This window comes from Chiloscyllium plagiosum, unplaced genomic scaffold (genome assembly GCF_037043375.1).
Source record: "Chiloscyllium plagiosum isolate Xiang-an unplaced genomic scaffold, Cpla_swu_hap1 HiC_scaffold_30, whole genome shotgun sequence".
NCBI lineage: Eukaryota > Metazoa > Chordata > Chondrichthyes > Orectolobiformes > Hemiscylliidae > Chiloscyllium > Chiloscyllium plagiosum.
The window spans coordinates 50,084,114-50,110,395 of NW_028270168.1; the positions used below are offsets into that span (position 1 = coordinate 50,084,114).

Below are 26,282 nucleotides of genomic sequence, written 5' to 3' on the forward strand. Positions count from 1 at the left end.
GGTCCCGGATTACGTGTTGAGGGACGTGCTGAAACTTGGGGCAGCTGCCGTCAAGGCGCGGAGGGGAAAGACCACTGTGTAACATCTGCCTGCCTAAGAAGAACAGGGGGCCCACCCAGTCATTTGGGCTCTGCTGACGCCTCAGCAGAAGAGTTGGATAGTAAATGTACAGACTTGTATATAGGTAAAATAAATTTCGATGTCTGTATGTAAAGCAATGTAATGTGTGCACAAGAATGGCATGACCAACCCTATAGAGATCCAAATAATTTTATGAATAAAGTATATTTTTGAAATTTAAAAAAAAGTGTAACATTACAGGAAAACTGAAGTGATCTTACAAGACTGCAGAATCAGAGGCTCCAAGGGAGAGAGCTGATAGCTAAGTAGTAGGTAAGGTCAGGCAAATATTTACAACTTTGTCATTTAATTTGTAAGGTCTTTTGTGGTTTTTAGTTTCTAAGGGCTGTATTCTAACAAAGAACAGGAAAAGACCAGAGAAAAATTGATATTGTCTGATATTAATGTTATGAACCAGGCCTCACGCCTCAAAACATTTTTAAGCAGGTGGCCCAGACCTGCTATTTGTTTAGGTAAACATATAGTGGATATTCCTGGACTGAACTAGCTGATTCGACTGCCAGGTTTTAAGCAAACAATTTATTTACAAAATTATGGAATGAAACGCAAAGAACAGAAAAAAGAATATCGGATAACTTATCCTAGTCAAAACCCTGAGAGACTATCCTGATATTATGATTCTGAACATAGTTGCAACAGTCCCAATAAACTGTTAGCAATCCCTTAGCACAAAGAGTAAAAATAAAACAAACCAGGGCTTGCAGGCTTTAAGTTAGGGAGTGTGTGTACCTGGCCGGATCTGCCCCAGCAGCCTTTCTTCACACACACTGATGCTGAACTGAATCAAAACTCACATCAAATCTAAACGAAAGCTAGCTACACAGCTAGCTGCCATATCCCTTTGATTAAACCAATTTTAAAAAAAAAAGACATGAAAGTCTTAGGCTCGAAGCATTATCTGTTGGAGTAAACAAAAATGGCCCCAATAAACCTTTCAAACCCAGCCTATTTGGAGCCTGGCCAATTACCCCCTCTCTGGGGGAAACAACTCAAGGGTATAGTAACCTTGTAAAAAGGCCAACATTAAGCATCTTTGAAAAGATTCAATTTAAAGAGGTAAGTCATGGCTGGAGAGTTCAAAGCTATGGTGTGCTCTTCTTGATCTATATGGGATGCTAGGCACATTCCCAGTCCCCATGACCAGTATATGTGCAGCAAGTCTCTTCAGTTGCAGCTCCTGGACACTTGTGTTTTGGAGCTGGAGCAGCATCTGGGACACTGTGGGGTGGCATCCATGCAGCTGAGAGCACATTTAGAGAGGTTAAGATTCTAAAGGATGAAAAGCAATGGTGACCACCAGAACGTAAGGAAGAGGACAAGGTAGACAGTGCAAGAATCCAGGTGGCCATTCATCTGTAAACAGATTCACCACTTTAGATCCTATTGAGGGGAATAGTGTCACCGCAGTTGGCTCTGCTGTACAGGAGAGGAGCAAAGAAATGTGGACATGTGATAGTCACAGGGGATTCATTTGTAAGGGAATTAGATTCATGTTTCTATTGTTCCAATGTGACCCGAGGATGGTATGTTGCTTCTCTGATGCTAGGGTCAAAAATGTCTCTTAGCCCCTTATTTTTAAAAAACTGTGTCATTGATACCAATGCGTAGCGCAATAACTGACTGTTCACCATGCCGTTTCAAAATGTCCTGTAACTATTAAAAGCCGAATAAGGATTTGGAAAGTGACCTGAAAAGTAGAACCTCAAAGGTGGTGATCTCAGGATTACTACAGGTCCCACATGCTAGTCTGTAGAAATAGTAGGAGAGATTGGATGAACACATGGCAAAACGGATGGTGTGAGGGAGAATTTCAGATTCCTGGGACACTGATACTGGTTCTGGAGAGGTAATTTGATTTATTATTGTCACATGTACCTAAGTACAGTGAAAAATTTTGTCTTGCATACAGTCGAGCTGATCATAACATGCAAAGAACAAAGATCATAGGGTGATTGTACTCTTCACTCTGTTCAAAATTATGGCAGCAAAGAAGGTGTACAAAAAGGAAAATCAACATGAGATTTGAAATTGATCCATTCAGATATCTCAACAGCTGGGAAGAAGCTGTTCTTGAACCTGCTGGTGCGTGTGTTTAAGCTTTTGTATTTTTGCTTGATTGAAGTGGTTGGAAGAGATTATTACCGAGATAGAGGGATCATTGGTTGCCTTTCTGCGGCAATGAGAAGTGTAGATGGAGTCAATGGATAGAAGGTTGGCTTGCATGATGGTCTGGGCTGTGTTAACAATCCACCGGGATTCTTGCACTGCCTACCTTGTCCTCTTTCTAACAGTTCTGGGCAGAGCAGTTGCCGTACGAAGCCGTGATGCATCCAAATAAAATGCTTTCTATGGTGCATCTATAAAAGTTGGTGAGGATCCTTATGGACGTGCCAAAATTCCTTAGCCTCCTGAGGATGAAGAGGCATTGTTGTGCTGTCTCGTCTGTGGCATCAATGTGGGTGGTCCAGGACAGATTGCTGGTGATCAGTACAAACTCTGTGTTAAAGCTGGAGCTGATGCCTGGGAAAATATTTGCTAGACTGTTTGGAGGGGGTTTAAACTAAATTGACAAGGGGATGGGAACCTCTGGAGGAGTTAGAAGAAAGTGATCAATGAAAAGAACAAAAGGCAGAAAAGGGAATAAGATAAGTAATAGAGGATTAAGGGCCAGAATTGAACAAGGCCAATAAAGTCTAAGGAAAGAGAACAAGGAAAACCAAGCCTTAAAGCTTTGTGCCTGAATGCACTAAGCATTCAAAATAAAGTGAATGAACTAATGCAATCTATATAAATGGATATGATATAGTTTGGATTACAAAGGCATGGCTGTAGTGTGACCAGGATGGGATTGGAATATATAGGGGTATTCAGTATTTATGAACATCAGACAAAAGCAAAAGGTGGTTGAGTTGCATTACTGGTTAAAAAGGATATAAACATAATATTGAGGAAAGATATTAGCTCAGACAATGTAGAATTTGTGTGGGTAAAGTTGAGAAATACCAAAGGGCAAAATAATTTGTGCAGATGTTTTATTGACCACCAAATGGCATTGGTGATGTTGGGAATGGCATCAAACAGGAAATTAGGGATACATATAGTAAAGGAGCATCTGTAATTATGGGTGATTTTCTGAATTTAAATTAGCCAAATCAAAATTGTCAATACATTTAAAGGAAGTATTCCTGGAGTGTATTTGGGATGGTTTTAGAGAATCATAGGGTCATCGAGTCCTACCGATGGAGACAGGTCTTTGGCCCAAACTGGTCCATGCTGACCAAAATGTCCATCAATGCTAACCCCATTTCGCTGCACTTCGCCCATATCCTTCTAAACCTTTCCTATCCATATATTTGTCGAGATGCCTCTTAAATGTTGCAAATGTACCTGCCTCAACTACATCCGCTGGCAGCTCATTCCATATGCGTACCACCCTTTGTAAAAAAAAAAGTTGCCCCTCTGGTTCTCTTTTATTCTTTCTCCTCTAACCTTAAACTGATGCGCTCTCATCCTTAATTCCCCAACCCTACATTCACTCTATCCATGACTCTCAAGATCTCATACACTTCTATAAGATCCCCCTTCAGTCTCTTATGCTGTAAAGAAAGAAGTCCAAGCTTGTCCAACCTAGCTAGAAAAACTGAATGGCCTGAAGGTGGATAAAGCACCTGGACCAGATGAACTATATCTAGAGTTCTAAGGGAGATAGCTGAAGAGATAGTGGAGGCATTAGTGGTAATCTTTGAGGAATAACTAGAATAAGGGAAGGTCCTGGTGGACTGGAAAATCACGAATGTAACATCCTTGTTTAAAACAGGAATAAGGCAGAAGACGGAAAATTACAGACCAATTGATCAAACCTCAGTCATGGGTAAGATCCTGGAATCCATCATGAGGGATGAGATTTCTGAACTCTTAGAAGTATATGGTAAAATAGGGCAGAGTCAGCATGGTTTCATCAAGGATAGGTTATGCCTGACCAATCTGCTAGAATTTTTTTGAGGAAGTAACAAGCAAATTAGACTGAGGACAGCCAATGGATGTTATCTATCTAGACTTCAAGAAGGCCTTTGACAAGGTGCCACACACAAGGCTACTGAGTAAGATAAAGGCCTATGGTGTTAGAGGCAAGGTGCTAGGATGAATAGAAGTTTAGTTGTCTGGCAGAAAGAGAGTGGGGATAAAAGAGTCCTTCTCAGGGCAGTAGCCAGTGACAAGTGGTGTTCTGCAAGGCTCAGTGTTGGGACCAGAAGCTTTCACTTTATACATTGATCTAGACGGAGGAACTGAGTGCATTCTTACGAAGTTTGCAGGTGGTGCAAAGATAGGTGGAGAGACAGGTAGCATTGAGAAAGTGGGGAGGCTGCAGAAGGTTAGGAGAGTAAGCAAAGCAGTAGCAGATGGAGTACAACATGGGAAAATGTGAGGTCATGCACCTTGGTAGAAAGAAGAGGCATGGACTACTTTCTAAATTAGGAGAAAATTCAGAAGTCTGAAGTGCAAAGAGACTTAAGAGTTTTGGTCCAGAATTCTCTCTCAGTAAACTTGCAGGTTGAGTCAGTAGTTAGGAAGGCAAATGCAATGATGGCATTTATTTTGAGAGGACTTGAAGATAAAAGCAGGGATGTAGCCATGTGACTCTAGTCAGGCCACATTTGGAGTATTGTGCAGTGTTTTGGGGCCCATATCTTAGGAAGAATGTACTGGCCCTGGAGCATGTTCAGAGGAGATTCATGAGAATGGTCCCAGAAATGAACAGCTTAACATATGAGGACTCTGGGTCTATATTGGATGGAGTTTAGAAGGATGAGAGGGTCAAACTTGCAGAATATTGAATGGACTGGACAAAGTGGATGTTGGGAAGATGTTTTCATTGGTACGAGAGACTAGGCCCTGAGGGGACAGTCTTAGAGTAGATTAGATTAGATTTCCTACAGTGTGGAAATAAGCCTTGTGGCCCAACAAGTCCAAACTAACCCTCCGAAGAGTAACCTACCCAGAATCATTCCCTTACATTTACCCTTGACTAATGCACCAACACTATGGGCAATTTAGAATGGCCAATTCACCTGACCTGCACATCTTTGGACTGTGGGAGGAAACTGGAGCACCCGGAGGAAACCCGCACAGACACTGGGAGAACATGCAAACTGCACAGACAGTTGCCGGAGGCTGGAATAGAACCTGGGTCCTTGGTACTGAGGCAGCAGTGCTAACCACTGAGCTAATGTGCACTTCACTGAGTAAAGGGAAAACCTTTTAGAACAGAGATAAGGAGAAACATCTTCAGCCAGAGTGGTGCATCTATGGAATTCACTGCCACCAAAGGCTGTGGCAAAGATGGGGGTAGATAGGTTCTTGATTGTAAAGGGGATCAAGGGTTATGGGGAGAATGGGGTTGAGAAACTTATCAGCCATAATTGAATGGTGGAGCAGAATCGATGGGATGGATCACTTAATTTCTGCTCCTGTGTCTTATTGTCTCTCCCTCTAACTCAGACTGTTGAGTCCTGGCAACATCCTTGTAAGTTTCTTCTGCACTATTTCCAGTTTAATAACATCCTTTCTGTCGCAAGGCGACCAAAACTGAACACACTACTCCAAGTGCAGCCTCACCAACGTTCTTTACAACTGCAACATAACTTCCCAACTTCTATACTCCATGCTCTGATTAATGAAGGCCATTGTGCCAAAAGCCGCCTTCACTGTCCTGTCCAGCTGTGACTCCACTTTCAGAAAAAAACATGCATCTGAACTCCAAGTTCCCTCTGTTCCACTACTATCCTTAATGCCCTACCTTTCACCATGAACCTTGATTTGACTTTTCAAAATGCAAGATCTCACATTTATCTATATTAGCCTCCTTTTGCCATATCTCGGCCCACTTCCCCAGCTGATCAAGTTTCTGCTGCAATTTCTGATAACTTTCCTCACTGTCCACGATACCTCCTATTTTAGTGTCTTCTGCAAACTTACTAATCACTCCTTGTACATTCTCATCCAATTCATTGATGGAGATAACAAACAACAGTGGGCCCAGCACTGACCCCTGAGGCGCTCCACGAGTCACAGGCCTCCAGTCCGAAAAGCATCCTTCCACTATTACTCTCTGCTTCTTACCATCAAATCAATTGTATGCAATTTGCCAGTTCCTCCTGGATTCCATGTGATCTAATCTTCCAGAGCTGCTTACCCTGTGGAACCTTCTCCAAGGTCATACTTAGTGTCACTTCATCAAAGAACTCTAACATACTTGTAAGGCATGACCTCCCATGCACATAGCCATGCTGACTATTCCTAACCAAACCATGTCTTTCCAAATGCATGTAATATCTTATCTCTCAATCTTCTCAAGCAACTTACATACCATAGTTGTTAAACTTACTGGCCTTCTTGAATAAGGGTACAATAATTGCTACCCTCCAATCTTCTGGGACCTCACCCACTGCTAACTATGATGCACAAATATCAGCCAGGACCCTCACAATTTCTTCTGTAGCCTCTTGCAGTATTGCATCTGGTCAGGACCAGGAGATTTATCCACCTTCATACACTTGAATACATCCAACACCATTTGTACTGTGATATGGACTGTCCCCAAGATACGATCACTAACTTCCCCAAGTTCTCAAGTATTCATGTCTTTCTCCACAGTAAACACTGAATAAATATTCATTGAGGACCTCGCCGATCTCCTGCAGTTCTACATGTCCACTTTGGACTCTGAGGGGTCCTATTCTCTCTTTAGTTATTCTTTTTCCTTTAATATACTCTTTGAATTTACCCTAATCTGCTCAGCTAAGGCAATCTTGTGCCCCCTTTTTGCCCTCCTGATTTCATTCTTCAGTAAACTCCTATTTCCCCTTTAGACCTCCAGGGATTCACTTCATCCCAGCTGCCTGTAGATGAGTTATATCTCCTTTTTTGTGGTCAAAGCCTTAATATCTCTTGTCATCCAGTGTTCCGTTTTCCTGTCAACCTTGCCTTTCACCCTCACAGAAACATAAAGACCTCTAGCTATCTAACTTCTAAAGGCCTCCCACTTGCCAGAGGTCACTTTGCCTGCAAACAAACTATTCCAATCAACCCCTGCAAGTTCTTGTCTAATTCCATCAAAATTTGCCTTGCCCCAGTTTAGAACTTGAATCTGTGGACCAGTTTTGTCCCTCTCCATAACTATTTTAAAATTAATAGAACTACGGTCACTGGTCCCAAAGTCCTCCCCCACTGTCATCTCAGTCACCTGTCCTGTCCTATTTCCCAAGAGTAGATCGAGCTTTGCCCCTTCCCGAGTAGGACTCTGTATATATTGCTTGAGGAAATTTGCCTGAATACACTGAACAAATTCCACCCCATCTGAGTCCTCAACGCTCTGGCACTCCAAGCTTGTGTAAGTAAAATTAAAATCCCCTACTATGACAACCCAATTGCTCCTTCAAGTCTCCTTAATCTCCTACGTATTTGTTCCACTAGTTCCTGTTGACTATTCGGAGGCCTTATAGCACAAGCCCAATAATGTTACCATTCCCTTCTTATTTCTTAGCTCCACCTACAAAGCCTCACTGGATGATTCTTCAGTTATTTCATCTCTCTGATTACTATTGTGATACTCGCCTTCATCAAAAATGCAACTTCCTGTCCTTTCTTTCCACTGGCTCTGTCCCTCCTGAAGCACCTGTACCCTGGTTATATTAAGCTGTGTCTCCCTTAGCCATGTTTCTGTATATAATATAATAACCCAGTCTCACATACCTATCCATGTCCTGACTTCATTGGCGATGTCTGTCAGCCCTTTAGCATTGAAATAGATGCAATTTAATCCAATAGGCATTCCTTACTCCCTGTTGAGTTCCACCCTGACCTGTCTCTTCACTTTACTATTTCTGATTACTGTAACTCCTTCCAGTTCGCATTTCCCTCTTTGCTGTTGAGGATCCCACCCCCCGCCAATCCAGTTTAAACCCTCCCTTGTAGCAGTTGGCCACCAAGATATTGGTTTACTCCAGTTCACATGTAATCCTTCCCTCTTGAACAGGTCACCTCAGCCCCAGAAAAGATCCCAATGATCTAAAAATCTGAATCCCTGCCATTTGCACCACTTGTGTAGCCACATATTTGTGTGCTGTATTCTCTTGTTCTTCCCCTCACTAGCATGTGGCACTGGAGTAATCTGCAGATTACCACTGACATGGTGCTGGTTTTTAAATGTTTTCCTCACTCTCTATAATTACTCAGCAGGACCTCATCTCTGTTTCCATCTATGTCATTTGTGCCAATGTGCACAATGACTTCTGGCTGCTCCCCATCTTGAGATCGTTCTGCAGCTGCTCTGAGATATCCTGGACCCTGGTGTCTGGGAGGCAACACACCATCCTGGATTTCCATTTGCTGCCACTGAATCTCCTCTCTGTCTCAGTAACTATCAAGTTTCCTATCACTAAGGTCTGTTTAGCTTTACTCTTTCCTGCTGTGCCCCAGAGCCAGTCATCATGCCACTGACCTGGCTACTGCTTCTTTCCCCTGAACAGTCATCCCCTCCCAAAATTGGTTTTGGGGGAATGGCCACAGGGGATTCCTGCACTCTGTGCCTATTTGCTTTGTCTTTCCTGGTGGTCACCCAGCTATGCTTTACCTGCACCTTAGGTGTGACCACCTCCCTAAAAGTCTTATCTATGTAGCGCTTTGCATCTCAGGTGATCCTGAGTGTATCCAGCTCCAGCTCCCTAACACGGTCTCCCAGGAGCTGCAGCTGGGTGCACTTCCCCCAGGTATAGTTATCAGGGTTGATGGAAGTGTCCCTAAGTTCCTACATCCTGAAGGGGAAACATGTGACTGCCCTAACTGCCACCTCAACTGCTGTAAGACTAATATGGAAAGTTAAAAGGACTTTTAAGTGAGGTAGTTGATTGTGAGATTATGATCCTGAATCTTAATGAAGCAATGTACGATTGCATGAGTTGGCTGTAATAGATTGGGAAATGTTACTGAAGGAAATGACAGTGGTTAGACAATGGCAAGCATGTACGAATGGATGAACCACAAAAAATGTTTAGGAGAAAGTGAGGACTGCAGATGCTGGAGATTAGAGTCGAGAGTGTAGTCCTAGAAAAGGACAGCAGGTCAGGCAGCATCCGAGGAGCAGAAGAACCGATGTTTCAGGAAACTTCCTGATGAAGGGCTTATGCCCGAAACATCGATTCTCCTGCTCCTCGGATGCTACCTGACCTGCTCTGCTTTTCCAGCACCGCATTCTTGACTACAAAAATTGCTTACTCCTGTGTGGCGCAAGAGTGCAAAAAGAACAGTAGTTAAACCGTGGCTTACAAGTGAAGTTGGAAATATTATTAGATGCAAAAAAAACCAAATTGACAAGAAGAAACAATAGACCTGACGGTTGGTAACAGTTTAGAAGTCAGCAAATGCGCAGGAAGAAGTAGAAAGTAGAAAATGAGAGTGAGCTTGTGGGGAGCTGAGAACTATAGAAACTTTTAGAGTCATTTCTATAAAGAGGAAACAATGATTGGTGAAAACTAATGTATATCCCTTACAATCAGAAATGGGGGAATTTATAATGGAAACAAAGAATGGCTGATAAACTAATTCATACTTTCCTTCTGAAATATAATAGATGCATTTGTTGTGATTTTTCAAAAATCCTTGGATTCTGGAGAAGTATTGGAGAATTGGAAAACTACCGTAGTCATACAGCATAGAAGCAGGCCTTTCAGTCCACTGTGTCTCTGCTGACCAACAAACACCAAACTACACAAATCCCACTTACCTACACTTGTTCCATAGCCTGCTGTATTCTGGCATTTAAGTGTGTTGCATGCTTCTTCCACCCTCTGTGTGGGGGGAAAAAAAAATCCTCCAATCTTCCCTAAATAGCTTACTCCTCCCCTTAAACTTATGCCCTTTTGTCTTGCACATGTCTGCCATGGGGGAAAAATGCTCACTTTCTACCCTATTTAGAACCCTCATACCTAGTCTCTCCACACAACTGAGACTTTCCATTCCATGCAACATCCTGTTTCTCCTCTGCACCCTCTCCAGTGCAATCATGTTCTTCTAATTGTGTGGCAACCAGAGCTGCACATAGTATTCTACTGTTGCCTCGTCAATTTATAACATTTTAACAAACCTTTCTCGCTCCTATATTCTACACCCTGCCTAATGAAGGCAAGCATCCATATACCACCTTCACCACTCTATCTTTGAGGAATCTGTGGGCCGGTACACTGAGATCCTTTTGATCCTAAGTATTTCGTATGATGCCACCATTCTTTATGTATATCTTTCCCTTATTAGACCTCCCAAAATGCATCGCCTCATACCCGTCAGGATTAAATTCCATCTGCTATTGTTCTACCCTATTTATCAGCTGATTGATACCAGACTGTAATCGAAGACCATTCTTCTTCACATCAGCAATGCTCCAATTTTTGTGTCTTCTGCAGACTTACAAATTAGACCTTTTTGTATTCGCATCCAGGTTTGTGATGTACATAACAAACAACAAGGGTCCCTGCACTAATACTTACGGTACACAGCTGGTCACATGCTTCCAGTCACAAAAACAAACCTTCACCATCACTCTTTGTCTCTTGTCAAAGACCTTACTGAAGTCCATGAAAACCACATCAACTGCAATACCTTCAATATATTTAGTAACCTTTTTTAAAAAAATCAAATAATTTAGTCAGATGGAATCTTTCTCTATAAAATCTAAAAATACAGATTTTCTAGAGAAAGATCAATCCCTGACGTTCCAAGAATTGATTAATCCTTTCCCTTAGACATTTTTCCTATGATTTCCCTATCACTGACAACAGCCTAACTTGCCTGTAATTACCTGGCTTATCCCTGCTGCCCTTCTTGAACAAAGGAACTACATTCGCTGTCCTCCAGTCATCTGACAAGTCATTTCTGGCCAGTGAAGACTTAAATATCCCTGCCAGAGCCCCAGCAATCTCCTCTCTTACCTTCCATGTACTTGGAGCACATTGCATTAGGCCCTGGGGATTTATGCACCTTTATGCCTGCTGGAATAGCTAATACTTCCTCCATATTAACCTTAATGTTTCAGAATCTCATGTATTATGGAAGAGACTAAGCCCCCTTCAAATATATCAAAAAGATAGCCTAAGCCCTAACTTTTATTTTATTGAAAGCTGTGTTCCAGGTGTAATTTGATAGGTTACGCTACTTGGCTTTAAACAAAACACACTTGAAAATAAAACGAGAGAAAAAGAACTTATTAACAGAATAATAGAGTCAACAGGCAGCTCCCAGACACAGGAAAAAAAACAGACTAGCCAAGGGACTCAACTACAACCATAGGACGCAAAAACAACAGACTTCCTACCTGCACTAGAATGTACACACAGAACTAATGTGCTAACCAAAGAGACACAGCAAGCAGTCAGGCAAACCATTGTACCCTTACTAAAAATAAAAGACAAATTAACAACCTCATCACCAAGAGAGAGAAGCCCTAATAACACTCAAAAAGGGCAAGAACATAATCATTGTACCAGCATCTAAAGGCAGAATGACGGTTATTACAGACAACACCAAATATATTCGGAAAGCAGAGAAACAACTTGTAGATACTAATACCTACCTACAGAGGGAGTATGACCCCACGCCACAACTAACCAATAGAATGAACAGCACACTACTGAACCTACAAAAAAAATCCTGATAGCCAGGATTGACCTTCAAAGGATGAAATCAGAAGGCTACTACATCCCAAGATTTTACAGCTTACCCAAGGTACACCAACCAGACCCATTATGGCACTTCCAGGATCTCCATCATATAAACTGGCAAAAGAACTCCAACAAAAACTGAAACATCATATCAGCGGATCCAAACATGCCATACAATCATCATAGGAATTCCTAGACAACATCAATAACAAGAACATAGACAAGGATGAAGCATTCAATGTAACAGCACTGTTCACTTCAATTGACAAAATTCTAGCCAGAGACACAATAGCCAACCTCCTGGATGAACAGAATAGACAACACGATGGGGGAAACCTATCCAAAAGGACTGCATACTCAAACTACTAGACCTGTGCTTGACGGCACACTTCACAATCAACAATCGAATGTATGAATGGATCAATGGGATACCTATGGGCTCACCTATTTCCTGGTTCATAGCAGATGCAGTGATGTAAAGACTGGAACAAACAGCCCTCCTACAAATCCGATCCAAACTCTAGATCAGATATGTGGACGATACTTTTGTAATTATTTAGAGAACAGGGATCAAATTTATGAGATAGGAGAAAACCAACTAACAACTCCTATTCTTGGATGTGATGGTAAAAAGAACATAGAATGGTGAATGCACTCAAGAAAGGCCACACACATGGACCAGATCTTGAACTACAAGAGCAACCACCCGAACACACAAGAAGCTGCATTAGGACCCTGTTCAAATGGGCTACAACGCACTGCAGCACTGTTGACCTGTGAAGAGAGGAAGAACACCTCTACAGAGGCTTCACCAAGAATGGATATCCCTGCAACTTCATCTGCAGATGCCTAGCAGAAAATGCGATGAGGACATACCATGATCCAACATAATAGCTATGTTATCTTGTATAATAAACGTCTCAGAACGAGCAGGGAGAAAGTGAGGACTGCAGATGCTGGAGATCAGAGTCGAGAATGTGATGCTGGAAAAGCACAGCAGGTCAGGCAGCATCTGAGGAGCAGAACACAATCAACATTTTGGGCATATGATGAAGGGCTTCTGTCCGAAACGTTGATTCTCTGATGCTGCCTGACCTATATTTTTCCGGCACCATTCTCTCATCTCAGAACTAACAGCCAGACTTCTCCAACCACTCAGATTCATGACTGCTCATAAACTGACAGCCATGCTCAGACAGCAGCTCACCAGAATAAAAGACTCTATATCCATCATGTGCAAGACTAACAAAATTTACAAGATTCCATGCAAGGACTGCACGAAACACTATGTAAGACAAACAGGCAGACAATTAGCAAACCGAATCCACAGACAGCAACTAGCCACGAAGTGCCACGCCCATGTACATAGATGACAAGTACCACAAATGCGGCTGGGACAACACAACAATCATAGGACAAGCTAAACAGAGGGCAGCCAGAGAATTTATGGAAGGATGGCAAGCATCCAGAGACTCTGTCAACAAACACACAAACCTAGATCCAAAATACCGGCCACTATATAATGAGCAATCGGAAGCAGCAGGAATGGAACCAAATAAATCCCAGAAGAGACAGTACAGCAGCACTTCACGGGAGGCTCCAAAGCACTGAAGATGTCACCTGGATAGGGGACAAAACGTCTGCAAATCACCTTCCCAGCTCAGCAAACATACCCACAACTACAGCAATAATAGATTAACTACTAATTTCCAATACAGTAACATTCCGTAAACACACCTTTGGTACAAGCACGTAAAATAGATTGTCTCACGTGCCATGTTTCACCAGTCCAGGAGGAAAGAACATCAAGAGCAAATTCTGGCAGAGTGAAAGAACTCCAACGTTTTGCTATAGCAGGGAGAGAAGTACAGAAGCTTCAAAGCCTCAACAACTACTGAAAGCTAAATTAAACCCTGAGTCAAAGGGAGTTTCTGTTTCTGCTGTTTCTGTTGCTCCAACTTTTTAAATAAAACCCAAAGGGCTTTCCAGTTGCTTACTTTATTGGCTTGGAACAGACTGCTCTGCACTGTCTCAACCTCCCTTCAGTTTAAAAAACGCAGGACAAAATACACCTCTGAAAGCCGTAGTATCGTCATATACCATCTCAATTGAAATCCCTGGCTACAATATCTTTCTCTTTTGTAAAATAAGATTAGAAATATTCATTTAATACCTCACCCATGTCCTCTGGTTCAATGCACAGGTTGTCTTTTTCTGGTACTAATAAGCCCCTAGCTTTCCCTGGTAATACTTTTGCTCTTTAGTCATAAAATGCTTGGGTGTTTTCCTCAATGCTACCTGCCCAAACCGCTCTTTGCCATCCTAATTTCCTTTTTAAGCACCCCCATATGCATGCTATACTCCTGAAGGATCTCCTCTGTTTTTAATGCTCTATACCACCTTTTATGCTTCTGTTTTTTTTTAAATCAAGCTCTTGCAGAGAATGCTGACCTTGAATTTTTTAGATTAGATTAGATTACATTACAGTGTGGAAACAGGCCCTTCGGCCCAACAAGTCCACACCGACCCGCCGAAGCGAAACCCACCCATACCCCTACATTTACCCCTTACCTAACACTACGGGCAATTTAGCATGGCCAATTCACCTGACCCTGCACATCTTTTGGACTGTGGGAGGAAACCGGAGCACCCGGAGGAAACCCACGCAGACGCGGGGAGAACGTGCAAACTCCACACAGTCAGTCGCCTGAGGCGGGAATTGAACCCGGGTCTCAGGCGCTGTGAGGCAGCAGTGCTAACCACTGTGCCACCGTGCCGCCCATAAATTCTCAGTCAGTTCTGCTATAACACGTGCTTCTTCAATGAGAATTGACTTTAATGCATTTGAAGAATTTAGCCCATTATTTGTAGAATATTTTCTTACCTGTATTGGCTATAACGTGATTCCGGCAAAATCAGTTTAAGTGGTGTGGCTATTGCGTGATTTTCTTATAATGCAAGATCGCATGAGAATGGAACTATTGCATTATATCAGAATATCGGAATGGACTGCACTACTTTTAAAGATTCCCACTTTCCAAATGTAGATTTAACTGTAAGTAGCAGCTCTCAATCTATCTTTGACAGATCCTGCCTAATGATATTGAAATTGGCTTTAACCCTATTTAGACACTTCGGTTTTGCACCCTTTTGATAATGACTTTGAAACATAGCAGGCTGGTCAGTATCTCCAAAATGTTTGCCCATTGATACTTCGGCTACTTGACTGGCTTCATTCCTGAGAATTAGGCACACTACTACTCCATTTCTCATAGGACTATCTATGTATTGTCACTAAAAGGTCTGCTGGATACACTTTTGCCATTTATTCCTTTCACAGGCAGGCAACCCCAGTTAATGTTAGCAAAGTTAAATCCCCTTCAAGTACAACCCTATTACTTGAATGCCTACATATCTGCCCAGCTATCATCATCTGACTGCTGGAAGACCGGTAGTCAAGTCACTCAGCTCTTTTTTCATTTCTAAGCTCTGTCACATTTGAAGAGCCTTCTATGACATCCTCCCTTGTTACTGCATTGATGATTTCCTTTATCAATAATGCTTTGCCCCCACTTTCTTACATTATCACTACCACATCTCAAACACCTCATCTACTGTGTCCGTTGCTCTCGATATGGTCTCCCCTACACTGGGGAGACAGGATGCCAACTGACGGAACGTTTTGGAGAACATATCTGAGACCCATGCATTAAACAACTCCACCACCCTGTGGCTGACCACTTCAACTCGCCCTTCCACTCTCACAAGGACATGTAAGTCCTGGGCCACCTCCACTGCCAAAGCCTAGCCACCTGCTGCCTGGAGGAAGAATACCACGTCTTCTGCCTTGGAGCCTCCAACCACATGGAATCAATGTCGATTTCATCAGTTTCCTCATCTCCTCTCCCCCTACCTTATCCCAGATCCAACCCTCCAACTCGACACCGCCCTCTTGAACTGTCCTCCTGTTCATCTTCCTTCCCACCTATACACTTCACCCTCTGCTCCGACCTTCATCTACCTATCCCTTCTAGCTGCCTCTACCACTAGCCCCCACCTACCCAGGCTCAACCATCTCCACTACCCTCCCATTTATCTCTCAGCCCCTTGGCATCCCCCCTCCAACATTCCTGATGAAGGGCTTATGCCTGAAATGTAGACTCTACTGCTCCTTGGATGCTGCCTGACCTTCTGTGCTTTCCAGCGCCACACTTTTTGACACCTCCAACTCCATTGAGCTATCAGTCCTGCTCTTCCTTCAATGATGTCTCAGTGATTGCAGCAATATCATATTCCCACATGTTTATTACCTCTCTAAGTTCATCGCCTTACCAGTCAAGCTCTTTGCATTAAAGTGGATACACAGTTTGGCATTTTGGACCTCCCATGTGCCTTGTATTCCTTCTATATTTGATTGGACCTTGTTTTTAAATTTACATCTACTCTGTGCCGTATTCCTTTGTCAGATTGGTTTAAAATTTCCCCAACAGCATGAGCAAAGCTCCCAGCAAGGATGTTGGACTGATTATCTTTGGAATGTCTTGCCATAGAGAGCTGTTGGAGCAGAGTTTGTGTGTAAATTTAAGACTGTTACAGATCAATAAGGGAATCAAGCGTTACGGGCAAAGGGCAGAGAGGTGGACATGAGGAATGTCAGATCAGACATGATCCTCTTGAATGGCAGAGCAGTTTCAAGGGCCGAGGTGCTGAATCGCCTACTCCATTCCTATTTCTTATGATCATTCTGGTTCAGAGGCATCCCTGCCAGCTTTTACAGGTCCATTTATATCGGAAGCTGTCCCAATGATCTAAAAATCTAAAGACTTCCTTTCACTATCCTTTAGCCAATGTGATACTCTTATCCAAAAATGGATAGAGGCAAAAGGTGGCTAATTAGCTTAACATTTATTGTTGGCAAAAAGCTGAAAATAATTAGTGAGGAAGTAGTAGCAGCACATTTGGAAAGTCATAACCTCATCTCACAGAGTCAGTATGGCTTATGAAAAAATTATCTTCCTAGTTCATCAGAGTTTTGAAGCAGACTTGACTGGAGCAAATAGAGGATACATAGTCGATGCATTGTATTTGGAGTTCCAGAAGACATTCAAAATTCCTCACAAAAGATTACATCATTAAATAAGAGCCCATGTGTTGGAGGTAGTAAAATGGTGTGGATTGAAAATTGGCCAATGCTTCTTGGTCAAAAGTCGTCATAGGGTACTAAATGCTTTAGTAGATTACTTCAGATAATCTGTCTTGAAATGGACTTTAATCTCTCTGCAAATAGCATTTGCTCACCAGGAACCTACTCACTGAAGCTCAGTTTGGTTCTGCTAGGACCACTATTCAGAGATCACTCAATCCTCAGTCTGAATATGCCTCGAATAGGATGACAGAGAGCATGGCATTGTAATTAAAAAAAAGGGCTGTGGGGAAAGGTGTTTCTATTAGCATCATTGTCCTTGCAGAAATCTGGCATGGAAGTAAAATGCCTCTGTACTGTTGTAACCATTCTGAGATTCTATGGGTAAAAAGACCTACATGTGCCAGGTGGACTGAGAATGACTGGCCTGAAATGGAAGTGTTTGCTGATTATTGCATAGTTATACATTACCTTTCACAACAGCTCCAGTATTGCATATAGCATGACCTGGTCAGCATTCAGACTTTGACTTTCATGCCATGCATGTGTCAGGCAATGAGCATCTCTCTTTGATATTCAGTGGCATTATCATTACTGAAGCCCTGTTATTATCCTAGGGGTTTCAGTTGACCAGAACATAATCCAACCAATCACTTGAGTATTATGTGTACAAGAGTCCGTCAGAACCGGGGAATTTAGTTGTGAGTAACTTGCCAAAAGACTTCCAAAATCTGTCCATGAGCAAGCCATGGGAGTATGATAAAATACTCCCATTTTCAAAAAATTAATTCATGGGTTACCCATTTGTAATTGCCCAGAGGGCAATTGAGAGTCAACCACAATACTCTGGGTCTGGAGTCACATGTAGGCCAGACCAGGTAAGGATGGCAGTTTCCTTGTCTAAAGGGCATTAGTGAACCAAATCGTTTTTTTCGACAATCGAACCATAGTCACCATCAGACCTTATTTGCAGATTTTCTTTTAAGTGAATTCAGATTCCACCATCTGTCATGGTGCGATTTGAACCTGGGTCCCCAGAATACTATCTGGATTTCTAGACTAACAGTCTAGTGATAATAGCACTAGGCCATCGCCTTCCTACTTGCATGAGTATATGAAGCTCCAACAATCCTTAAGAAGCTTGACACCATCCAAAACAAAACAGCATGTTTGATTGGCAGCCTATTCACTACCACAACTGCACTATGGTTGCAGTGTGCACCATTTTCAAGATTTTCAGTAACAATTTTCCAAAGCTCCTTTAGCATATTTTTGAAATGTGTAACTTCTATCACCTAGAAGATCAAGGGCACATGGAAACACCATTACCTTTGAGTTCTCCAAGCTACAGTCATTCTAATTTGAAACTTTGTCATTGTTCATCGCTGTCATTGTGATAAAGTTCTAGAACTCACTCCATAATGGTCCTATGGTGGCTCAAGGAGGAGGCTGGTCACTATAATTCAAGGGTAATTAGGGAAAATATTTGCTTTCTTTGTCAGTGACATCCACATCCCATGAACACATTTGAAACGTGTTGTTAAGGCTGATGCATCCTGATGACAAAATTGTTGGGCTCATAGCTGATGGCCTTAAATTTGGATACTCCTCAAGGGCAATACTGCAAAATTTGCTGGTAATTATAGATACATTGCTTCATTATGGCAATTGTCTCCTCCTGCAGCAACATGGATCCTGTTGTCGGTCAATGCTGCAGCTGTGCCCAGGCTCTTGTCAGTATTCATGAATCATATCTAAAGGTGTTGTTTCCTGTTACCCAGCTTATCACCCATTTGCGTTATACTTTTCTCCATTAATGGAATGCAGGCATCACTGCATGGAGCATCATTTATTTTCCTCCCCTAGTTGCTCTTGAGAATTTGGTGTTGAGCTGCCCTCTAGAACTGCTGCAATCCATGCGGGGCAGGTATCCCCATAGTACCGTTAGGAATGGAGTTCTAAGAGTTTGACCTAGTGGCACTAATGGAATAATATATTTCCAAGTCAGGATGTAGATAGCTTGGAATGAAACTTGCAGGTGGTGGTGCTCCCATATATTTGCCCCCTTCGTCTTTCTAGAGATTATGAATTTGAAAGGTGCTAAGGAACCTTAGTGAATTTTCACAATGCGTATTCCTTCTTACTTCTGTTGTAGGAAAGGCTTTGGAAAGGATTATAAGAGATAAGATTTATAATCATCTAGCAAGCAACAATTTGATTTTAGATAGTCAACATGGTTTCGTCAAGGGCAGGTCATGTCTCACAAACCTCATTGAGTTTTTTGAAAAGGTGCCCAAGCATGTAGATGAGGGTAGGGCAGTTGACGTGGTATAGATGGACTTCAGTAAAGCCATTGATAAGGTTCCACATGGTAGGCTGTTGGAGAAAATGTAGAAGCATGGGATTGAGGGTGATTTAGCAGTTTGGATTAGAAACTGGCTTTCTGAAAAAAGGCAGCGAGTGGTGGTTGATGGAAAATATTCAGTCTGGAGTCCGGTTACTAGTGGTGTGCCACAAGGATCTGTTTTGGGACCACTGCTGTTTGTCATTTTTATAAATGACTTAGAGGCAGGAATAGGTGGATGGTTTAGTAATTTTGCAAATGACACTAAAGTCAGTGGAGTAGTGGATAGTTTGGAAGAATGTTACAGATTGCGGGGGACTTGGATAAACTGCAGAATTGGGCTGAGTGGTGGCAAATGGAGTTCAATGCAGCTAAATGTGAGGTGATGCACTTTGGGAATAATAACAGGAAGGCAGAGTACTGGGTCAATGGAAAGATTCTTGGTAGTGTAGATGTGCCGAGGGATTTTGCAGTCCATGTACAGAGATCACCGAAAGTTGCCACCCAGGTGGATAGTGCTGTTAAGAAGACATATGGTGTGTTAGGTTTCATTGGTAGAGGGATTGAGTTCCGGAGCCGCAATATCATGCTGCAAATATACAAAACACTAGTGCGGCTGCACTTGGAATATTGTGTACAGTTCTGGTCGTCATGTTTCCGGAAGGATGTGGAATCATTGGAAAAGGTGCAGAGGAGATTTACCAGGACATTGCCTGGTCTGGAGGGAAGGTCTTATGAGGAAAGGCTGAGAGAATTGGGTCTGTTCTCACTGGAAAGAAGATGATCAGAGGATTAGATAGGGTAGACAATGAAAGTCTTTTTCCTAGGATGATGACGTCAGCTTGTACGAGGGGGCGTAACTACAAATTGAGGGGTGATAGATTTAAGACAGATGTCAGAGGCAGGTTCTTTACTCAGAGAGTGGTAAGGGTGTGGAATGCCCTACTTGCTAATGTAGTTAACTCAACCACATTAGGGAGATTTAAGCAAAACTTGGATAAGCACATGGATGATTTTGGGATAGTGTAGGGGGACAAGCTGAGAATAGTTCACAGGTCGGCACAACATCGAGGGCCGAAAGGCCTGTTCTGCGCTATATTGTTCTATGTTCTATATTGTAGATAGTATATGCTGCTTCTATGCATTACTGGAGCGGCTAAATGTTTGTTTATGAATGTGGTGGTCAAGCAGGCTCCTGTATCTTGGATGGTGTCAAACTTCTTGAGTGTTGTCAGAATTGCATTCATTTGGAGTTTGTGACCATAAAATGAGCATGCGGAAGAGTGAAATTTTGGAGGCGTTCAGGACCATAAAACCAGTAGGAGTCAGAGTTAGAGCTAACTCCAACAGAGGAACCCTGCCATTATTTGAAAAGGCTGACAGAACTGCCCTCTGTGGAAAGCAGAAAACTGATTGGTAGGTAATTGGTAAATTTTTTAGAATTATAGAATCCTTACAGTGTGGAAACAGGCCCTTTGGCCCAACAAGTCCACACTGACCCTACAAAGAGTAACCCACCCAGACCCATTCTCCTCCCCTGTTATCCTATATTTACCTCCGGCTAATGCACCTAACCTGGACATCGCTGAACACTATAGGCAATTTAGCATGGCCAATTCACCTAACCTGCACATCCTTTTGATTGTGGGAGGAAACCCGAACACCTGGAAGAAACCCATGCAGACACAGAGTTTGTACAAACTCCACACATACAGTTGCCTGAGGTTGGAATCGAACCCACGTCCCTGTTGCTGTGAGGCAGCAGTGCTCACCACTGAGCCACCATGCTGCCCCCCATTTTAAAGTTGCATGAAGAAAAGATGAGATCAGTCTCTCTTTTTAAGGACTTAAATAATTTTCTACTTGACTTAAATTTAGGGTAAGAGTATTTTAACTGAAGGTATGGTAGGGGAGCTGAGTGTTGACCATTACACAATCTGCAGTATGTGGGAAGTTGTAGGTGCTCCTGGAAGTCTGGATGACCACATCTACAGGAAGTGCGCCGCATTTGGAGCATAGACATTAACTAGAGGCACAGAAATGCTTCCATGATACTGAGTGTTACGTGCATGGAATGTTTTTAGATGGGGTCACCCCCCAGCTTGACCAAGTGAAGTCAGTGAAGAAGGGGGGGTGATGACTAGTCAGAAGGAGGGAGGTGGACAGGTAGTCTGGAAAGCTCCAGAGTGTTTTGCACTCAAAACAGTTTTTGTGGGTTGGAAAACAGTTTATTTGGGGAGCATAGACAGAACTCAGCTACCACTTCTTTTTTTTTTAGATTAGATTACAGTGTGGAAACAGGCCCTTCGGCCCAACAAGTCCACACCGACCCGCCGAAGCGAAACCCACCCATACCCCTACATTTACCCCTTACCTAACACTACGGGCAATTTAGTATGGCCAATTCACCTGACCCTGCACATCTTTGTGATGTGGGAGGAAACCGGAGCACCCGGAGGAAACCCACGCAGACACGGGGAGAACGTGCAAACTCCACACAGTCAGTCGCCTGAGGCGGGAATTGAACCCGGGTCTCTGGCGCTGTGAGGCAGCAGTGCTAACCACTGTGCCACCGTGCCGCCCATGTGAGGTAAGGGTTGAGCAATTCCTTGCCATAGAGCGCTTTGAGGGCAGAGTCCTTGTGTATATTTAAGATTGAGATAGAGCTGTGATCAGTAGAGAAAATGCAGGAAAGTGAATATGAAGAATATTGGATCAGCCGTGATTCTGCTGAATGGCAGAGCAGGGTCGAGGGGCAGAACAGTCTATTCATTTTCCTATGTCTTGTGTTCAAATTGACTTCCAGGTCAAGATCCATTACTTCATTTGGCCATGTCAGGGCAAATTTTAAACCTCTACAAATTCCAATAGACGTTTTTAAAATCATGAGAGACATGGACAGTGCGATTAGTTAAGGTCTTTTCCCCAGATTAGGGGAGTCCAAAACTAGAGGGTAAAGGCTGAAGATGAGAGGGGATAATAGATAGTAGTGAATTTCTGGAATGAGCTGCCAGCGGCTGGTATTATACCATTTAAAGGCATGCGGATGAGTATTTAAATAGTAACGGTTGAGAGGGATATGGGCCAAATGCTGGCAAATGGGACTAGATTAATTTAGGATATATGGTTGGCATGGACTGAAGGGTCCTTTTCCATGCTGTACATCTTTATGACCAAAGGATGAATTTTCCACCAGCATTTTATGTGATAGTGAACAGCAAACAACCTTTTCCATTACTATTCACAGCGGTTTCAGTTCTCTTTTTTTTGTCTAAGATTTCTGAGTCAGTAAATCTGAGAGTCTGCATAAAGTCAGACAGTTGTTTCTGTTTCTGTAGAATTACATTTCACACTTGGATTTCACTAATACTTGCCTTGGACCCTTAGTTTCAATGGAAACTAGTGTAAACTAGACAGAATTATCAGGAAATCGCAAACTCAATTTTATCTTGAATCGTACAAAGCAGTTTAAAACAATATTATCAAACTTCACATTCAAAACAAATTCAAAGGAACTTCTTTACTCAAGCATTGTTGGAAAAAAATGGAACTGCTGCTTTAGCTGTGATTGAAGCAAACAGTATAGATACATTTAAGAGACAGCTAAAATGAGCATTTGGCAACAAAAGCTTATGATAGATTTACATAAATAGGTAGAAACACACTTGAAGTGTAAAGTCTTGCATTGACTGGTTGGGGTGAATGTTCTATTTCTGTGTTGATATATCTTGCTGTGTAGATATGAATTAGTAGTAATGACCTCTGTTTACACCATTTGTTTTCATCTTCCTGCTTTCAATTTCTGCCACGTGACATGGAGATACGTATGCTCATAAGTAGGAAGAAAGTGAAGAATCAGAGTCAAAATGTGTGGAGCTGGAAAAGGCACAACAGCTCAGGCAGCATCCAAGGAACAGGAGAGTCGACGTTTCGGGCATAAGCCCTTCATCAGGAACACAATAGCAGATGTCAGCGTGAAAAGTGATATGGTCAGAGAAAAAAAACACTTTCGGTCCATTTAAGCTAAACTTCCAGACTCTTTAAGATGCTTTTACATTTTGCCTTGCTGAATGATGTAGATATTATGTTCTTATAATATGTAGAATCACAACAATAACAGCACTGAATAGATGCTATTCAGCCCACAATGTTTCTCGCAATTTTCTGCAAGTGGAAACTCAGCTATTCCTAATTCCCCATTCTTTCCCCATGGCCTTACAATATTTTTTGTGTTTATCAAACTCCAATTTTATTTGCCTCCATCATACTGTCAGGTAGTGTATTCCAAATCCTAATTACTTTCGAAATAAAACGTTTTCCATTCTCTAGCAATTAGTTCTTTTGTCCAGCACCTTGTATCAAAGTCCTCTGATACAGTTTCTCTTCATCCCACTCTGTCTAGAATTTCATATGATTTTGGTTTACTTGCTATTTTCACATTTGAAGTCTGCAATCAGCTTATCTGAGGGTGTCTCCTGTGCCTCTGGAACAAGGTAGGTAATGTACCTGACACTAAGAAGTAGTATTGCTGTGTCAGATATGTTGGAGTTATCAGATTTGTCTTTTTTCAAAAACTGCATTGAGGTCAGCTGTTTTATCACGTGGTTGCTCTCATTTATGTATTTTTTGATGTGCAATGAAGGTAACTGAATTATTTTTATTATTGTATCATAATTTTTATTTCCTCTCATTTCAGGACATATGACATAGGATGAACACTGCTCATCGCCTGATATCACCTGTGTTGTTGTCCCTTGTTCTGCTTACTTTTGGGTTTGATGTCAGTGAGAACATATGTTCCACATTGGTTTCTGGAGTTCTGCACAGGTCATTCTCACTACGGGACATATTTCCTAAAGTCTTTTCTGGCTGCTCTTGGACTATTGAAAACCCAGATCCCACAAAATATTCACTTTACTTAAAATTTCATAAAGAGAAACAGATTTGCTCCTATACCTCTCTGATGGTACTGCAGTTGGATCACTACATTCCGAACCAGACCTGTAGCACGTTGGATTACATCGATTATGATGCTGTTAACTTGTGTGAAACAAGGAATTTGTTTACGTTTTTACAGTTTGATAAAGATTTTGTACAATTTTGTCTAACTTCTGAATCAGTTTTGACTGAACATCTCGGCAAAAATGCAATGGAATTTCAAATCTTAGAAGTTATTTTACTCAATAATGAGAATTCTAGCCAGTTTGGCTGTGGAATATTGTGCCATTGGTTTGAAAGCTGCCTGAGCAAGAGAAATCGTTATGAACCATGTGGAATTAATTACTCAGGGTGTCCATGCCCGGACATACATGAAAATGAGTCTGACTCATCCACGACACTGCCTTTCATCGAGAATGAGTTTGTGGCATCAAAATTACATTCCAGAAATGTAAATGATTTTAATGTTGAAAAGGTTGCAGCAAAAGCTGGTAAGTGTGGATCGGTGTTATGTGCAGCTTTATCGTATGGTTCGGTTGTTGTGCTATATGTGATATGAATCACTGATGGTTGATCAATACATAGAATGAAGATGAACAATATCGTTTGAGTGCTGTATGTTTGTCAATATTCCAAAATAATTTTCTACTATTTGTTACTTTTTCCTACAATCTACATTATGACTTCACTGAAATGAAAATTAAGATAAACTAATATACTTTAATGACAGTTAAGGACAAACCTGTAATCACCACTTAAACTTAAGTTTATGATAAGGAACATATTTTTCTGGTGGTATACTAGAAGCAATGATATTTATTTATTTATTTTTGAAAATGATAAAGCAGAGTTGTAATAATATTAGAGGTTGATTCATGTAACACATTGGGTAAAGAGCAAGACCTGTAATCCAGAGGTTATGGTAACACATTTGACCAGAGTTGAATGGAGTTTTAGCCTCTGTCGATATCTTATGGTTATTCCAGTTTATTTTTTATTTTATTTTCATGTATACCTTGGAAAGCAAGAGTTGTTGTAACATTTTTCTTTGACTCATGCCCAATGCATTCTGAATAACTGAAATGTGACTGGCAGTCTGCAAATCTCTGGAAAGTTGCATATGAAAAAACAAATACTTAGGCTAACTCCCAAAGCAACTTTGCTAGATGGAAGTAATAGTTGGTGATAGATGTATAGAGCTTATAGCCTTATTCTCTGACTGTCACATCAGAGACAATAAAAAAGACAAAGCCAAAATGTAAGATTTTGGTAGACAGTCAAGTGTAGAAATTCAAATTGGTGAAATTCAATTGCTGAAAGGTCAGCTGTTTTCTTTGCTTAAATCTGTGGCATGAGAGATGAAGGGAAGACTCTCATACTGTCAGCATTGGTTAGTGGAGTGAATTAAAGGAGGCAGTTGACATTGTTAGAATAATGAATAGAAGGAAGGCCCAGAGACAGTCAGCATCAGTTAGAAGACCTTTTGCATTTGTGTCCCCCTGTACAAAACAACTGTCTTTTGAGATAAATCGAAGTGTGACACTGCAGAGAAGTAGCCAGTTGCAGGTTAGCATGTTCCAAGGTCCAGGGCTACATGCTGAGGGATGCACTAAAGCTTGGGGCAGCTATCACCATGGTGCTATCTGGAAAGAGCATTGTCTAAAGTGTTTCTGGTAGAGCATAATGAAAAACTGTTCCTCTTTGAGAGAAACACAACCTCAATGGGAATGTAAATAGTTTCCTTTCATAATTAGAAAATGCCTTTTTGTTGCAATTGGTTTGAAGGAATGAGGAACATCAAACTTCTGCTGTATTTCTGCAAAGTCTGTATGGACTTGTACTGTATTTGTGTTTACTGACAGATAATTTATGAATAAAGTATATTTTGAAATAAACGAAATAGTTGGCTAGTGGATATTTTTCTTGATCTGTAAAATTCTTGCAAGTTGTTAGTGGTTGGAATATAAAATAAGGTTTAGGAGCAATTTTAAAGCATTGAGAGTAA

General features: G+C 41.7%; 1 protein-coding gene across 7 annotated transcripts in view; it reads left to right on the forward strand.

The window, feature by feature from the left end:
* The window catches only part of adgrb2 (adhesion G protein-coupled receptor B2), an 805,995-nt gene that overhangs the window by 60,324 nt on the left and 719,389 nt on the right, over window positions 1-26,282 (forward strand). For 6 of the 7 annotated variants that reach the window (XM_043717943.2, XM_087976927.1, XM_087976929.1 and 3 more), the window contains exon 2: window positions 24,036-24,768. In XM_043717943.2, the coding sequence (XP_043573878.1) occupies window positions 24,051-24,768 (718 nt within the window). In that variant the 5' untranslated portion in view covers window positions 24,036-24,050. Of the gene's footprint in view, window positions 1-24,035; window positions 24,769-26,282 lie in introns of those variants that run through there. The other variant, XM_087976931.1, reaches the window with a different exon arrangement.